Genomic DNA, 18,282 nt, shown 5'->3' with positions numbered 1-18,282 from the left:
TCGAAATGTTGAGAAAAAAGTCGAAATGTTGAGAAAAAAGTTGAAATGTCGAGATTAATGTGTTGAAGTACAATTTTGAGAAAAAAGTCGAAATGTCGAGATTAATGTTGAAGTACAATTTCGAGAAAAAAGTCGAAATGATGAGAAAAAAGTCGAAATGTTGAGAAAAAAGTCGAAATGTCAAGAAAAAAGTCGTAATTTCGAGATTAATGTTGAAGAACAATTTTAAAAAAAAATCGAAAAGTTGAGAAAAAAGTCGAAATGTCGAGATTAATGTTGAAGTACAATTTCGAGAAAAAAGTCGAAATATTGAGAAAAAAGTCCAAATGTTGAGAAAAAAGTCGAAATGTCGAGGTTAAATTGTTGAAGTACAATCTCGAGAAAAAAGTCGAAATGTCAAGTAAAAAGTTGAAATGTCGAGATTAATGTTGAAGTACAATTTCGAGAAAAAAGTCGAAATGTTGAGAAAAAAGTCAAAATTTCGTGAATAAAGTTGAAATCTTGAGAAAAAAGGCTAAATTTAAACTTTATTCACGAAATTTCGACTTTTTCTCGAAACTGTATTTCAACATTAATCTCGACATTTCGACTTTTTTCTCGACATTTCGACTTTATTCTCGAAGTGCACAATAAAAAAAATCTTTGCCTCTCAAATATTTTTTCTATTCCATGGCCCCAATACTCGTATGTTCATGTTATTACTGAACCAGTTTGAAACGTTATTTCATGCAGAGGTGGGTCATCTCTCCCTGTGGGCGTGGTCACACCGCGGGGGGGCGTGTCCCTCACCTGTGCAAGGTCTCACCTGTCAGTTTGAATCACGAGGCTGTAAAGGACCTAAAACAACAACAAAAACCGCAAAGCTGAGGTGGAAAGAACCTGCAGCGAGCCGTCAGAGAGCATGCAGTCCCCGGGGAGCGAGGCCGCCGTCACGCCGGGCTTCCACCGGCAGGAGGTCCAGAAGACCACGTGGGAGGTTCCGCACAGGTACACGGCTCTGCTGGCCGTGGGCTCCGGAGCCTACGGGACGGTCTGGTGAGTGTAGCCGGGGCAGGGGGCTCGCAGGGCGGGTACAGGGTCCGGGACGAGGCGCCGGGCCGGTCCTCTGCAGAACACAACCCTCTCACACAGTTATGCCATAATATCCCAAATGTTGTCTGTTAGACGTCCTGAAGTTTACTGTTAACCCTAGAAATGCTTACAAAGGTTTTAAATCCTGTATTGAAAATAAAATTATTCATCTTAAGGCACAAAAACAGCAACTACACAACAATTACACATTTATGACATCTTTATAAATGCAGAAAAGCTACAACCAGATAATAATAATAATAATAATAACACATTTTATTGGTAAAGCACTTTTCATAAAATAATCTCAAAGTCCTACAGATACAAAATAAACAAAAAGTAATAAAATCAAGACACATAAAAAACCAGAAGTAAAAGCATAAAAGCACAGAGACAATAAAAACATCTATAAAAGACCAAGGAAAGACCAAAATACAGAATACAACCGACTCACACACACCTATGCCATTATATTTAAAAAAAAATCCCTGTTATCTTTGTTACATGGCCTGAAATTTACAGTTAACCCTAGAAATTCTTCCAAAAGTTTTAAATCCTGTATTAAAAATAAAATTATTAATCTTAAGGCACAAAAACGTCAACTACACGACAATTACACATTTATAACATCTTTATAAACGTAGAAACACCAATAAACAATCATAAAATGTGTCTTTCTGTTAATTTATGTGGAGTTACAGACATAAATAAATGTTTAAAAGTAGTTGGCAAAGGCTATTTAGTGACTACTTGACCTCAACAGTGGTTTTCTTTAAGGCCGTGAGGATTGATTTAGGTCTGTAGTTTGCATTCCTCTCCCAGACCGTGCTGCAGCCGGTCCGGGGGGCCCGGATTGCGCTCTTGTCTTGCCAACAGAAGCCCTTTTGTCCGCCCCAGGCGAGTCAGCAAGTCGATACAGATCCTCCGAAATGACAAGAATCTCCAGCGCCACGAGTGCAAGATGTCTGAGAGACAGTCTCTCCCAGAGATAAGCCGGACAGGCAGCCCGTTGTGGATGGTGACACTGTCAGGGACAGAACCTTCGCAGCCCAAAGCTGCTTTAACAAGAACTGAGAGTCTCATCTTATCATTATTATTATTGGTATTATTATTATTATTATTATTATTATTATTATTATTATTATTAGGGTTGTACCGATCAGGATTTCTTAGCTCCCGATCACTTGAGTTTCGGCCAATCCCGATTTTTCCTGATCCGATCACTTTTTTTCTCCGATATTTTTTCTCGATCAGATACATTTTTGCAATGAATTAAGTAAAAAAAAAAAAGAAAAAGAGGACTAAAACTCAAATTGTCCCAAGTTTCTTTTATTGTCCATTCTCTCCAACATGGACATATATTTCTTTTCACTGACTACAAAAATAAATACATTTCACTTCAAAAGAGGTAGTTTACCTACTAGGTTCAAAAGTTGAATGACTTCCTCGCGGGTGTTAGTTTTGGCCCTGACTGTCACTGTGATGTAATGATGTCACGCAGAGCGTAGGAACCAAGTGTGGTTGTTCAGAGAGGGACCCTTTAAACCGTAACACCAGCCCGCAAAATAGCAGTCCGTCATCCCTGTGTTGTCACTGAGTCAATAAAGTGGACCAAAAGATGATTAACGAGTGACAGATAATCATTTACACAACACTACAGTCACTTTTCTCCCACAGCTTTTCTTTTTAAAACTTTCAGTGCGTCCGAAATGCCGTACTAAACCATATATACTAAAAAGCATACTTAAGTTCGGCACACTTTTGAGTAAATATCAGTAGTATGCATTAATTTGGACGTACTATTCAGAGCCCACACGTCACTTTCTGCCATTGGGAAGAGGTGACGTGTCACAGCAGCAGTAGCAGCGCACCGCTCCGCTATTTCCCATTTGTCCTGGCCGAAACAAGATTACATTATATAATATTATTATATACGAATATTATAATATTAATATTGTATAATAATATTATTATACTTAATATTATACTTATGACATATACTGTACGTATCACTTAGCAACCAAAAAACCGCTGCATTGCATTGTGGGAAGTTTCTGCTTAGCTAGTGTCCATCAATCCATACTAATACATTTCTCCGGAATGAGTATGGATAGAGCATACTATTGAGTACGTACTAATGTTTTCGGACGCACTAAAAAATCTCACATACTGTTTTTGCCACTCATTAAGGTGGAAGTGTGCAATTTCGGACGCAGCCCCTGTGTTGTGTTGTCACCGAGATTCAATAAAGTGGACCAAAAGATGATTAACGAGTGACGGATAATCATTTACACAACACTACAGTCACTTTTCTCCCACAGCTTTTCTTTCTTTTTAAAAGTTTCAGACATGGTCTCCGTTTATCTGAGCGTAGGCTAGTTGTTGTTAGCTTTATGTTAGCAACGTTTACTCCAGCAACAAACGGCACTTCTAGCTGCCGGCATCGCCCAAAAGCTATATCTTATAATAAACACACATCAACTGTCTGTATTGTTAAATGCAATTATAAAACGATTTAATAATTAATATATATTAAAAACATTGATAACTAGGTATGTCCCGATACTTTATACCGATACTTTATACCGATGTTTTGTAAATGACGTGATCAAGGACTATACTAATTATTATGTATTTTAGAAAGCCAAGCCAAACTGAGTCACGTCACCCGTCTCTTTCAGCTCGGCCATGGACCAGAAGACCAAGGAGAAGGTGGCGATCAAGAAGCTGTACCGGCCGTTCCAGTCCCTGATCCACGCCCAGCGGGCCTACCGGGAGCTGAGGCTGCTGCGCCACATCCGGCACGACAACGTGAGGCTGGTTCCGGCGTTCTCACCCAACACCTATCTGCAGGACAGGAGCTGCTGGACCGGTCCGGTATCGGCCCTGTATCAGCCCTGTATCTGTCCGGTATTGGCCCAGTATGGGCCCTGTATCTGTCCAGTATCGGTCCAGTATCGGTCCAGTATCAGTCCAGTATCGGTACCATCTGATATCAGTTGCCAGGAGAAACACATCGGTGGATTTGCATCATGAATGTAGACGGTTCCAGTTCCGGTGACGTCTCACTTGTGGTTCGTCTTGAACCGCGTCAACTAATCCATTGATGGTTTTACTTACTTTCTCCTTCAAAACGGTGAATTTTTAGTGGGCGGCTCAATGAACACTTGTGTTATCATCTTCTGTCTTTACTGTTGTGATTTAGAAGATTGGGTCACGTTTAATGTCGGGGTTTTAGTCACCAGGTAGAGGTTTAATCTCTCCCACCATCTCTGCCTTGTCTCACCGCCCGCTTTAGGACAAAGTCAGGTGTCAAGATAAGAAAACTTTGTTGACTTTTGGGGAAAAGATCACAATCGTCGTTCCTGGCAAGCTGGGAGCTGTGTGTTTTGGGAGGGGGTTCATCCCAACTGTAGCTCTGCGCCCAAGAGCGACTTTAATGCTGTTTCACTTTCGGTTCATTTTTTTTTTTTTATATACCTGGCTGAAAAAGGGCCTTCACAACCGCTCTCAGAAACCACTGGGTCTTGTGACCTAATGCCTCGTCCATTGTGGGTCGGGTATGTTCTTGAGAACGGCAACAGTACTTCAGATGATGGCATGTCACAAGAACCCAGTTGCTATGGTCGTTTATTTTGTTCTTTAGAATGTAGAGCATGTTAAACAGAAGAGGTCCCAGGATGGAACCATCGGTAACTCCACCTGTGTTTAACCTCCTCAAAGCATTCATCAAGAGCCTGTACAGGGCCTCGGTCTCCTGGTGATATTGTAATATATATCTGCGTGTCATCTGCATAGCTATGAGAGTTTATTTTGTTGTTTTTTATAATCTGTGCCAATGGGAGCATGTCAATTTTAAACAGAGGAGGGCCCAGGATGGAGCCTTGGGGAACTCCACATGTGATTAATCTCTTGAAAGCATTAACCAAGAGCCTGTATAGGGCCTCGGTCTCCCGGTGACATTGTAATATATACCTGGGTGTCATCTGCATAGCTGTGGTAGTTTATTTTGTTGTTTTTTATAATGTAGAGGAACGTAGATGTTAAACAGAAGAGGTCCCAGGATGGAACCTTGGGGAACTCCACATGTGATTCTTGCCTGCTCAGATGTAAAATTATAGTAATTCCTGTTCTCCAAATACGTTTTGAACCAGTCTAGTCCAGTACCAGAAAGACCCACCCAGTTCTCCCATCGTTTGAGTAAAATATTGTGAATCAAAAGCAGCACTGAGATCCAGTAAAACTCAGACCGACAGATTTTTTTGTGGCTCTAGTGGCCCTTTATTCAAGTTGCATACAGGCAGGGGGTAGAGAGGGAGAATGGGGAACACATGCAGCAAAGGTGCACAGGCCGGGATTCGAACCTGCGACCGCTGCAGGAGGACTGTAGCCTCAGTATATGAGCCGCATGCTTAACTCACTGTACCACCAAGCAGCTCTTCGGTTCATTTTTTAATGCTACTAAAAATGTATATGCCCCTTTCTTGGCTTGGCCACGCCCCTTTAGTCCCTCATATTTGTCCCTCACCGACTTCTCGTTTTGGGATTATAATGTCCATATCAAGCCCAACCCCCCTCTGGACCTGAGTGGGCCCTCCTTTGATCCAGACCGGGCCCTCGTTGGTACGCTGGCCAGGTGGTTTTGAACCAGTTTGTAGAAACGTTACTTCATGGAGAGGTGGGTCAGCTCTCCCTGTGGGCGGGTTCGGGCTGCGACGGGGGCGTGTCCCTTACCTGCACGCAAGGTCTCACCTGTCAGTTTGGATCCCGAGGCTGTAAAGGACCTAAAACAACAACAAAAAACCTAAGCTGAGGTGGAAAGAGCCCCGCGGCGAGCTATTGCCTCGTTAATGGGCAGCTACAGAGACTAGCTGAGTCCATCTTCGACGATACATCTCATCCAGTATACGGCCAATTCCAGTATCTCCCTTCTGGCCGTAGGTTTAAAATGCTTTTGTGCAAAACTAAAAGGTATAACTGTAGTTTTGTCCCCTCAGCTATTAATGCCCTAAATAGGACACGATTTCCCATCCTCCAACTAGGTCTATTTATTTATTTATCTATTGTATTGCTTATTCAATTTGGAGCATTTATTTTTGTTTGTCCGTCAATGTTTTGTTTTGTTATTCTCCTGTTTGTCTTGTGTCACTGTACTGTATGGTGTTGTTGTAAGTTTCTACTTTTTACCTGCAAACAAATGTACCGTCGGGTATCAATAAAGTTACCCTACCTTACCTTACCTTACACAAGTGCATGCAAGATTCATTTGGATGTTTATTTAGTCACTTGAGCTCGGTATGACGATCCTTAAGCTCCCAGGATGTGGGCATGTCCCATGAAGTCCCATGAAGTTGTGTTTTTTTTTTTTCTTGAAGGTGATCTGCCTCCTCGACGTCTTCACGCCTGACACCTCGCTGGAGAAGTTCCAGACCTTGTAAGTGAAGCACAACATTCCTGTAAAGGTTGTTGCCGCTTGTTGAGCTCCTGTGTGTGTGTGTGTGTGTGTGTGTGTGTGTGTGTGTGTGTGTGTGTGTGTGTGTGTGTGTGTGTGTGTGTGTGTGTGTGTGCGTGTGCGTGTGCGTGTATATAAAACATATATTCAATAAATTTTCATTCTGCAAAAAAAAGCCATAAGAATAATCAGTAGAAAACAATATAGAGATCCAACAAATCCGTTTATTCCTTCAGTTAAAATTGTTGAAATTTCATGAATTAGTAGACTATAGTATTCTGCAAATTATGTTTAAAGCTCATAAAAAAAACCTTTAGCAATCAACATTCAGAAAAGATTTGGAAAAAGAGAAAGCAAGTATAACTTAAAAGGAACAGAGATCTTTAAAAAACAAGATTCAGGACAGAATTGATGGAACGTTGTGTTTCTGTGAAAGGAATCAGTTTATGGAACAATCTGAATAAAGAAAACAAAGAATCCAAATCAAACATTACATTCAAAAGAACAATTAAAGCCTATTTGTTAAGTAAATATAATGAAATATGTTAGTTAAGTTTGATTGACATACCTATAGACGGCGGTAATTTTATTTTATTTTAGTTTTTATTCACTTAGTTGTTGTTTTTTTAATTTTTAATTTATGTTATTTGTGAATTTATTTCTTGGAAAAAGGGGCAGATTAGATAAGATTCTTCTTCTTTCTGCTCCCTTTTCATTCACAATGTATGAACATTTGTATTTGTATTTGTATTGAATTGTTTGTTTTATTTTTTGAACGGAATAAAGAATAAAATGAAAAATGTTAATGTGTGACGTTTGCTTCTCCAGCTACATGGTGATGCCCTTCGTCGCCCAGGATCTGGGCCATATCATGAAGAGGAAGAGACTGACTGACCGCATCATCACGTACCTGTTTTATCAGCTTCTCAGAGGCCTGAAGGTGAGTGGATTTCAAACCTCGGCCTGCCTTAGTTAAAGCTGCTACCGCGACATTCGCCAGATTTAGACGTCTTGATCAACATAGAAGAGATTTGGTCTTGAAATACAAAAAACAAAAAGCTATTAATGTCGTTGTTGGGGTGATTCTCCCCATCCGGTCATTCATTATCTACCCGTACGAAGAAAAAGGGCCTTCACAACCGCTCTCAGAAACCACTGGGTCATGTGACCTAATGCCTCGTCCATTGTGGGTCGGGTGTGTTCTTGAGAACCGCAACAGTATTTCAGATGATGGCATGTCACAAGAACCCAGTTGCTATGGTCGTTTATTTTGTTCTTTAAAATGTAGAGCATGTTAAACAGAAGAGGTCCCAGGATGGAACCATCGGTAACTCCACCTGTGTTTAACCTCCTCAAAGCATTTATCAAGAGCCTGTACAGGGCCTCGGTCTCCCGGTGACATTGTAATATATATCTGCGTGTCATCTGCATAGCTATGATAGTTTATTTTGTTATTTATAATCTGTGCCAGTGGGAGCATGTAGATCTTAAACAGAAGAGGTCCCAGGATGGAACCTTGGGTAATTCCACATGTGATTAACCTCCTCAAAGCCTGTACAACCAAGAGCCTGTACAGGGCCTCGGCCCCCTGGTGATATTGTAATATATACCTGGGGGTCATCTGAAGAGCTATAGTAATTTATTTTGTTGTTTTTTATAATCTGTGCCAGTGGGAGCATGTCGATTTTAAACAGAGGAGGGCCCAGGAAGGAACCTTGGGGAACGCCACATGTGATTAATCTCCTGAAAGTATTTATCAAGAGCCTGTACAGGCCCTCGGTCCCCGCGGTGACATTGTAATATATACCTGGCTGTCATCTGCATAGCTTCGGTAGTTTATTTCTTTATTTATAATCTGTGCCAGTTGGAGGATGTAGATGTTAAACAGAAGAGGGCCCAGGATGGAACCTTGGGGAACTCCACTTGTGATTAACCTCCTCAAAGCATTTATCTGTACAGGGCCTCGGTCTCCCGGGGACATTGTAATATATATCGGGGTGTCATCTGCATAGCTATAGTAGTTTATTTTGTTGTTCTTTATAATGTAGAGCATGTAGATGTTAAACAGAAGAGGTCCCAGGATGGAACCTTGGGGAACTCCACATGTGATTCTTGCCTGCTCAGATGTAAACTTAAAGTACTTCCTGTTCTCTAAGTACATTTTGAACCAGTTTAGTCCGGTACCAGAAAGACCCGCCCAGTTCTCCCATCGTTTGGGTAAAATATTGTGGTCAACTGTATCAAAAGCAGCACTGAGATCCAGTAAAACTCAGACCGACATGTTTCCACCGTCCGTATTCAGACACACTTGTCATTAAACACTTTAAACACAAGAAGAAACCCGAACCTAAATAACGACATGGAGACTGGTTCCCACGTTCGCCGCCGCCGCCGGGTCCTTTGAGGTCAAAGAGATAGTCCGGTGTTCTGACTGGAGACAGTTTGTACCCAGAGTGATGACTGGAGGCACAAGGAACCAGCTTGTTAGCTGATCTGTTCCTCTTGACTTTTAGGAAGTTGTTTGACTGCGTCACCCTTATTTACGTCCTCCTGCCAGGTTCCTGGTCATCATGTTACTGAGCGCGCTCAGAAGAGGCAAAACATGAAAGAGCAAACTTGAAAAGCTTGAAATGTTTTGCCTTGTCAGCAGATCCGACCGACGACGGTCGGCTGAGCTCGGAGATTTCAGGGCTTGTTTTTAACCGTGAGGGGGCGTGTCTTCCACCTCAAACAAATACGTCTAATTTCCTGCAGCGGTGCTTTAATCTACTCTCTGCTCTCCTCTTCTGCAGTACATCCACTCTGCAGGGATCATCCACCGGGTCGGTATCTGCCGCCGTTTAACGTATGGCTGACAGGAAGTGTGTGAACTGGTTTCCTCTGCATTCATTTGCCTTAAAATGTGACCTAAATCATCATCGTTGACCCGAAACCGAGACGCAAAACTGTTATCGCCTCTCAAGTCTTGAAACCTTCACGAGACTCTTTGGAGAAGAGTGATCCAGACGTGTCTGAGACCCAGAGACCTGCAGACCTGGAGACCTGGAGACCTGGAGACCTTGAGACCCGGAGACCCGGAGACCCGGAGACCCGGAGACCTGCAGACCCGGAGACCCGGAGACCTGCAGACCTGGTGACCTATGGACCTGGAGAACTGGAGACCTGGAGCGATGGAAACCTGGGGACCTGAAGACCTGCAGACCTGGAGACTTGCAGACCTGCAAACCTGGAGACTTTCAGACCTGAAGACCTGCAGACTTGGAGACCTGGAGACCTTGAGACCTTGAGACCATGAGACCATGAGACCATGAGACCCGGAGACCTGTAGACCTGCAGACCTGCAGACCTGCAGACCTGCAGACCTGCAGACCTTGAGACCTTGAGACCATGAGACCATGAGACCTGGAGACCTGGAAAACTGCAGATCTGTAGACCTGGAGACCTGGAGATCTTTCAGAACTGGAGACATGGAGACAGGAATGAGCCTGAACTCCTCTCCTCTGCTCTTCTGGATGCTGGAGACCTTCGTGATGTCATCGCCTCTGAGGATTCACTTGCTTTCTCCTCCGGCACTTTGTCAGCCGTCGTGACTCAGATGAAGATCGCAACACATTTTATTGCAAATGAATGCAGAAAACCGGTTATTTCCATGTTCCTGACACTTTACATCATTTAAAGTTTAGTTGTCTAAACTTTATGTCTTCCTCTGGTCTTAAACCTCCGTTCTTCTAGGACCTGAAGCCGGGGAACCTCGCCGTGAATGAGAACTGTGAGCTGAAGGTGAGTCCTCTTAAACCCTTGATTCTCGTTTAACGGCCACGGCAGCCGCTCATTTTGGAGTCACCTGACATCGTCCCCAGATCCTGGACTTCGGTCTGGCCCGACACACGGAGAGCGAGATGACCGGCTACGTGGTGACGCGCTGGTACCGGGCGCCGGAGGTCATTTTCAACTGGATGCACTACAGCCAGACAGGTAACCGCTGCGCACCGGCAGCACCTGCAGCACCTGCTGCACCTGCCACTTCCTGTTTCTTTTAGATCCGTCTGAACCGTCTGCTTCCCTCCCTCCCTATTCAACATCAATGACTACATTTACATGCAATCAAAATTCGGGTTATTGCTAATATTCCGTTTACATGCGTGAGCAAACAGGGTTATCCCTGTTTACATGGTAATTAATCATTTGGGATATCTGGATCAAACCAGCGACGCGCGGAGAACATCATGACGCAATTCCCGTCATTTCCGCTTCTTCGACCTGTATCCAAATTCAAAACAAATGCTGCTTCGCGCAACTTTTCGCTCACCTTCTTTTAAATCTCGCTATCCCGGTACTTTCTACCGTCTACAAATGCAGAAATATTCATATCCTTCATTACATTTATGAAGTGATTAGTCTCCTCCTCACTCCAAAAGTGTGGCGTGGTCTTGCGTTTCTCCATGTTTATAAGAACGTCCTGGACTCAAAAGACCAAGATTCCTTGCGAAAAGAACATGCGCAGAAAACAAATTCCTGTTCCGTTTGATCAGGATATTCCGTTTGGCGTTTACATGACCGAATATTCGGGTTTTAAAAGGAGTAACCCAGGGGTCATATTCGGGTTTTTAAAAACCAGAATGTGAGCAAATTCGGGTTATTCAAAGGGGTTAATGGTGTTTACATGGCCGTGCAAAACCAGATTATTGCTAATATTAGGTTTTAAAAGGGTTATTGACTGCATGTAAACGCAGTCTATATGTTACCCCTACTGTAGCTCAGATTATGCAACATAACAACATTTCCTACCATACTTATGCCGATGACACACAACTCTATATTACTGTGTCACCACATGACTACAGTCCCCTACTCTCATTGATTAACTGTATTCACCAAATCAATGAGTGGATGTGCCAGAATTTTCTCCAGCTAAATGCAGAAAAGACAGAGGTGATAATTTCTGGCCCTAAAAATGACCTGAACTTCAACAGCCATCTAAAGTTTATCACTAAATCTGCCTTTTACCACCTAAAAAACATTGCTAGAATTAAGGGGATTCTGTCTAAACAAGACATGGAAAAACTTATTCATGCATTCATTTTCAGTAGGTTGGATTATTGCAATGGCATCTTTACAGGCCTTAACAAGAAATCTATCAGGCAGCTGCAGCTGATCCAGAACAGTTCTTACAAACACCAGGAAACTGGACCATATTACACCGGTCATGAAATCACTACACTTGCTTCCAGTGAGTTAAAGGATACAGCTTAAAATCTTACTGCTGGTCTACAAAGACCTGAATGGTCTACAAACTTCCTGTAGACCTGAGGTCTGCTCAAACTGTCAGCTCCTTTAAATCAGGCCTAAAAACATTACTGTTTACTGAAGCGTACTCTTAAATTAAATACTTACCTGCTGTATTCTACTGCCCTTATTTTTAACAACTTGTGCTTTTTATTATTTTACCTATTTTCTTATCATTTTATTTCATTTTATTTGTTATTTACTGTTTAATTGTGTCTTGCTGCTTTTAATGTTGATGTAAAGCACTTTGAATTGCCTTGTGTTGAATTGTGCTATACAAATAAACTTGCCCTCCCTCCCTCTCAGTGGACGTGTGGTCGGCCGCCTGCATCCTGGCCGAGATGATCACCGGTCAGGTGCTTTTCCGAGGACACGACAGTATCCACACGTGTGCTTTCATGCTTTCCTGTTTCCGTGGGAACGACAGGTGTGTGTGTACTGTATAGGGGTGTAATGATAAACTAATCTCACGATACGGTACGATATACGATATTGAGGTCACGATAACGATATTATACCAGTATCTTTTGAACAACCTTGAATGAGGAACATATGACTGGAAAAAATGGTCTAAATACAAAACAATGCTGTGCATTTGCCCTATTGTTACAGTTTGTATTGCTTTATAACTGTTTAAGTTTTAAGGAGAAAGCCAGGCCAAACATTTTCCACAAACTGAACTAAAAGTAAATGTCACGTTTGCATCTTCAGTTTCATACAAGTACAAATATTTTGCCACAAACTGAATAGTTTCTCTCATGTATGATTTGACTATTTCTTTTACAGAAATGTAACAACTAAAATTAAATAAATAAATAAATAAAAGTAAATAAATAAACTATGAAAAGTCCCAAACTCAAAATGCAACATGATTGTTATTTATCTTGTGCCAGAGCTCAGAGCTTCACCTGCTCCAGCCTGAGGCCGTAAGGTGAACCCCGTTATCGTTTCATCCCGCTCACACCTTTGGGGACGACACAATCTTTACATCATTAAAAAGATTGATTCATGCTCACCTTATAAGTAAAAGTTCAGAGCTCAAAACCCTGCAAGAGTCCCGTGATCGGGACCGCAAAACGTTACTAGTTTCTTCTGAGTGTAGTCAGATTTTCGTCACGTGATCCTGCTGCACCAATACGATGTTACTAGTAAACACAATATATTCATATTAATAATCCAATATCACGCTACACCTTGTCACCTCCACGACATGTATCGTGACGTTTTTGTATCGCGAAATTTCGGGGCACGTAATATATTGTTACACCCCTAGTACCGATGGGCGGAGTGTAAGGGTGGTTGTGCTCCGTAAACTATGGATGCAGAAGTTGGTTTAATGTTTTGTCCGTTGAGGTGTCGGTGGTACCGGACTGCGGCGCCGTCCGCACGTCTCCGTTGCCGTGAGAACCAATCCTTCCTTCACCAACGCATCCAGGTATCAACCAGCTGCAGAAGATCCTCCGACTGACTGGAACCCCAGAACCCCCCCTGGTGGCCAAGATGCAGAGTAAAGACGTGAGTTCCATCCATCCATCCATCCAGTATGTATGTGTGTGCATATATATATATATATATATATATATATATATATATATACACACACATACATATATATATATATATATATATATATATATATATATATATATATATATATATATATATATATATATATATACACACACATACATATATATATATATATATATATATATATATATATATATATATATATATATATATATATATATATATATATATATATATATATATAGTACAGTATATGTTGCAGGTATATATTTTACTGTCTGACGTGAAGTTTGGGGCAAGCGAAGTCTGAATAGATGTCTTTTAGTGAATTATTTTGATTTTCAGAGTAATGTGACATCACAGAGCCATATCCAATCAGAATGAAGGATCACCTATTGAGTGTTACCGTGGCAACAAGTCACCATGACAAATTTAAGAGTTACCATGTAACAATCTACCATGGAAACTTTGAGCGTCACTTTGGCTGCGTCCAAAATTGCATACTTCCACCCTAATGAGTAGCAAAAACAGTTTGTGAGATTTTTTAGTGCGTCCGAAACATTAGAACGTACTCAATAGTATGCTCTATCCATACTCATTCCGGAGAAATTTATTAGTGTGGATTGATGGACACTAGCTAAGCAGAAACTTCCCACAATGCAATGCAGCGGTGTTTGGTTGCTAAGTGATACGTATATGTCATAAGTATAATATTAAGTATAATAATATTATTATATAATAATATTATAATATTCGCATAAAATAATATTATATAATGTCATCTTGTTTCAGCCAGAATAAACGTGAAATAACGGAGCAGAGCGCTGCTACTGTTGCTGTGACACATCACTTGTGCGCTCTTAATAGTACCAGTACGTCCAAATTAAGGCACACTACTGATATTTACTCAAAAGTGTGCCGAACTTAAGTATACTTTTTAGTATATACTGTTTAGTATGGCATTTCGGACGCACCGTATGGCTTTGAGTCACCATGAGAAGTTTCAAGGTTATCATGGCAACAAGTTACTATAGTAGACTTTACTATACCAGTTACCATGGCAATGAATTACTATGGTAACGGGTCACCGTCACAGGTTGCAAAGGTAAATTACGAGTTACAGTGTTAATGTGAGAGTTGCCATGGTAACGGGCTGCTAAGTTAGCCACGTGCTAACAGATCAGTCGAGCCGTTGGTCGTGTCAAAGGCTGTGTTCGTACTTTAGAAGTGGGTGGAGCCCTGGGGAAGAAAGGGGCGGGGCTGAGTCCAATAACTGGCCCCGCCCCTATAAAAACTGCAAATTCAAGGGTGGAAACGGAGCTGTGCTTCTGCGTCTCTGTGGTGTTTAAACTAAGTCATGTTTCTCTTCTCCAGGCTCAATCGTACGTGCAGGGTCTTCCACCGCAGAAGAAGAAGAATTTCAAAGACGTGTTCCCAGACATGGATCAGAACGGTGAGCTTTTACGAGATGAATTTACTTTAAAAGCTCTACTTCGTCGCTAATATCCGTGAGATCCCAGCCAGCATTTGCATGCGGGTCCCAGGTGAGCTAGAAATGGGTAGGTGGTCCTACCCGGGACTGTCCGTACGGTTCTGCCGGGTGTTTAGGGGTAGAAGTAGCCGCTTACAGGACATTTATTCTCTCCATCATCCTGTTAGCTGAGAAACGTAACCATAAGTTCAACAAGTTCTGATCCAAAGCGCTGATGTGTTGACGCCTGCAGCTGTGAGCCTCCTGGAGGAGATGCTGCTGCTGGACCCGGAGCGGAGGCTGACGGCCCAGCAGGGACTGTCCCACCCCTTCCTGGCCGAGTATCACGACCCGGAGAGCGAGCCGGACTCGGAGTCGTACGACGACTCCTTCGAGAGCCTGGAGCTCGCCGTCGGCGAGTGGAAGAGTAAGTTGGTCTCCGCTAACTACCAGAATCCACTCTGGTCCCATTTCAGTAACATACAGGCAAACGTTAATAATAAACACAAATACAACCTCAAATGAAAGACAACATACAGCAGATAACCTTTTCACTGTTTGGTTATTAATTTAACAAAAATAAAACCGAAAGAAACAAAAAAACTAATAAAAATCAGGTGGGCAATACTAAGTACCCCCTAAATGCTTCGGGTACGTTGCAGCCCTGTGCTGCTTATCGTCGGCTGTCGATGAACTGATCGTCATCTCTAGTAGTTTACTGATCTGGAGTATTGTGTTAACATAGCGCCAGGAGGAAAAGATGTCAGCAATGATCTTAGAGAAGCATTTGATAGCGAAATATGTGAATCAACATTGAAATATGGTGAAAACAATACAGTATGCACTTCATTGTTGTTGTAGTTACTGATTAGTGGCTCTAAGGGGAGATGTTGAGCTGCAATCAGCGTGGTGATGAGAAGAGAGTGATACCCATGACTGAGACTGGCAGCGCCGTTTCAGACAAGATAGTGACAATTAATGCAGCGGGACGTCAGCAGTGTGGACATATTTCAGAATAAGGAACGACGACAGAAGCTAGGCAGACTGAAGCTACGTGCTGCTAAGGTGTCAAGAGGAGGAAAGGAGAATACGTTGTTTAATACTACCAACATCTCAAGACGCATCATGAAGCTGAGTATACGGAGTTTGCTAAAGCTACTGCAAGACCACAACAGATTAGCTCAGGTTCTGCAAAAGTTCTGCAAAAGCGACAGACAATGGATAGAGACGACCCACGGGCCGTTAAAATAACGGAGGGGCTAACCCTTTATCTAGCGCTGGATGAGCAGCCACTGTCAGCTGGAGAAGAAGAAGGATTTCACCGTCTTCTCGACACACTTGAGCCGCGATATGATGTTTCATTGATATGTTATATGTTTGATATTTTCTTAATTTTTATTGAATTTATCTGTTAAATAAAAATAAATAAAACCTGCCTTCTAATTCATTTCATTTTTCATCGCATTTTTAGCCTAGTTATTTTGGTGGTAGAAGTATTGTATCGGTACTCGGTATTGGCAAGTACACAAATTATTATTTTTTTGTCTGCATATATATTAATGGTTAGTACTTTGTTGGTAAGAACCTAAAGTATATATATATATATATATATATATATATATATATATATATATATATATATATATATATATATATATATATATATATATATATATACATATATATATATATATATATACATATATATACATATATATATATATATATATATATATATATATATATATATATATATATATACATATATATATATATTAATGCATTTTTGATATAAAAATAAGTACACAAATTAAAATGCAAATTAAAAGGTGTGAAAAAAATGGTATCGGGGCTTCCCTAGTTTCCAGTCCAGTCCAGTTTATGTTCTGTGTGCACGCTGAGGTATTTGGTAACTGAACGGACCACGAGGGCCCCGGTCACACAGCTGAAGTCAAAACTGGATCCAAAAACAACAGATCGGCATCAGAACCCGTGAAAAACTCCGAACCGGAGCTGTGAAAGTCAAAGTAACACGAGTTACAGGTGATTCCAATCGAGGGGATACGCGCCACTTGTTTTTTATTCATGGTATCATTATCAAAAATGTTATATGTTGTTTATCATTTGAGGTTGTAACTGATGTAATCAGATGGTTTGTGAATGTTTTTGATGAAAATTAAAAAGAGACGTAATAACTTCTGGACGTAAACGCACCGCTGATCTTGTTTGTGTCTCCGTCAGGTCTGATCCACATGGAGATCATGACGTTTGACCCCGTTGATCCCAGCAAGACGGCCATGTAGGAGCTGAGAGTGTGTGTGTGTGTGTGTGTGTGTGTGTGTGTGTGTGTGTGTGTGTGTGTGTGTGTGTGTGTGTGTGTGTGTGTGTGTGTGTGTGTGTGTGTGTGTGTGTGTGTGTGTGTGTGTGTGTGTGTGTGTGTGTAGTGGGGGGGCCTGTACAGGAGAATCGAACCGAGCTCAGGTGTTATCGGAAACAAGAGACCACTGAACTCAAAGTGATGTTTCATTTCAATCTTTTTAGTTTTTTTCCAAATATTTTTCATAGAAAAACAAAATTACTGATTTTTTTCAGCTTTAGCTGTGAAATTAAGGCTAACAAACTTATTTAATGCACCGTATTTAAGGGCAGGCGTGAGGTTCCACATCCTGCACAGCAACAGCAGCTGAAATGTTTGAATTATTCATGATGAATCGGGACCAGGGAGTCCATACGGACCTCACCTGGATGAAAGCTGAGCTGCAGGAGTCGGCTCAGCCTTGAAATGGGCCGAAAATGACGAGCTCCCCGTGATAAAACCACCCAGCTGATTCCATGTGAGTGAATTCAGGCAGGACCTCCTCAGAACCTGCAGACGAACCCACACCAGGCCCGTTTCTCAGCCCATGTTCAGCTCACCAACGCATCAACGCTGGCTGCAGAACTTCTTAACTTGAATATTTAGTCTTGAACGACTTGCATGTCTCACCAAGTTGTTGTGTAACATTTCATCTGTTTCTTCATATTTGTTCATTGTTCAACTCCTAATTATCCGTTTTCAAATTAAACATTTCAATATTGTTAAATAAAACAAAAAATGTCTATATACAAGTATTTTGTCTGAATGTGACTCTTTTATTCTGGTCCCCCTGTTGACGCATTTTTAAAGACCATTATATTTATATTACATTAAATTATATTAGGCAAGGCAAGGTTAGTTTAGTTGTACAACACAATTCAACACAAGGTAATTCAAAGTGCTTTACATCAACATTAAAAGCGGCACAATTAAACAGTAAATACCAAATAAAATGATAAGAAAAGAGGTAAAATAATAAAAAGTACAAGTTGTTAAAAAGTAAGGGCAGTAGAGTACAGCAGGTACATCTCATTCTTACAATGGCAAGAATTACGTTTCTATACGGTCAAAACGTACAAAGACCGGGTCAAATACAGTATTACAAAAGTAATCTGT

General features: G+C 41.4%; 1 protein-coding gene across 2 annotated transcripts; it reads left to right on the top strand.

Annotated features, from left to right (window-relative positions):
* Window positions 1–817: 817 nt before the first annotated feature.
* Window positions 818–17,913, top strand: zgc:171775 (STKc_p38 domain-containing protein). 2 transcript variants are annotated; one of them, XR_009783861.1, is made up of 13 exons: window positions 818–1,035; window positions 3,753–3,882; window positions 6,447–6,505; window positions 7,352–7,463; window positions 9,316–9,345; window positions 10,256–10,303; window positions 10,384–10,498; window positions 12,116–12,187; window positions 13,245–13,324; window positions 14,714–14,792; window positions 15,064–15,237; window positions 17,052–17,325; window positions 17,455–17,913. XR_009783861.1 is itself a non-coding variant. In XM_061736799.1 (12 exons), exons 1-12 carry the CDS (start codon window positions 902–904, stop codon window positions 17,111–17,113), a joined length of 1,095 nt encoding a protein of 364 aa, XP_061592783.1. In that variant the 5' UTR covers window positions 818–901; the 3' UTR covers window positions 17,114–17,913. The 2 variants fall into 2 exon arrangements, 1 of the variants encoding a protein (XP_061592783.1); XM_061736799.1 differs by having other exon boundaries at window positions 17,052–17,913.
* Window positions 17,914–18,282: the final 369 nt, after the last annotated feature.

The sequence above is a fragment of the Cololabis saira genome, chromosome 12 (genome assembly GCF_033807715.1).
Source record: "Cololabis saira isolate AMF1-May2022 chromosome 12, fColSai1.1, whole genome shotgun sequence".
In the NCBI taxonomy this organism is placed as follows: domain Eukaryota; kingdom Metazoa; phylum Chordata; class Actinopteri; order Beloniformes; family Belonidae; genus Cololabis; species Cololabis saira.
Note: the sequence above shows the minus strand (reverse complement) of the source record. Positions and strands in the feature narration are given on the sequence as shown.

Coding starts and splice junctions, on each gene's coding strand:
- zgc:171775 (XM_061736799.1), top strand. CDS start 902: ATGCAGTCCCCGGGGAGCGAGGCCGCCGTCACGCCGGGCTTCCACCGG. Junction 1,036..3,752: donor GGAGCCTACGGGACGGTCTG/GTGAGTGTAGCC, acceptor CGTCTCTTTCAG/CTCGGCCATGGACCAGAAGA. Junction 10,304..10,383: donor ATGAGAACTGTGAGCTGAAG/GTGAGTCCTCTT, acceptor CATCGTCCCCAG/ATCCTGGACTTCGGTCTGGC.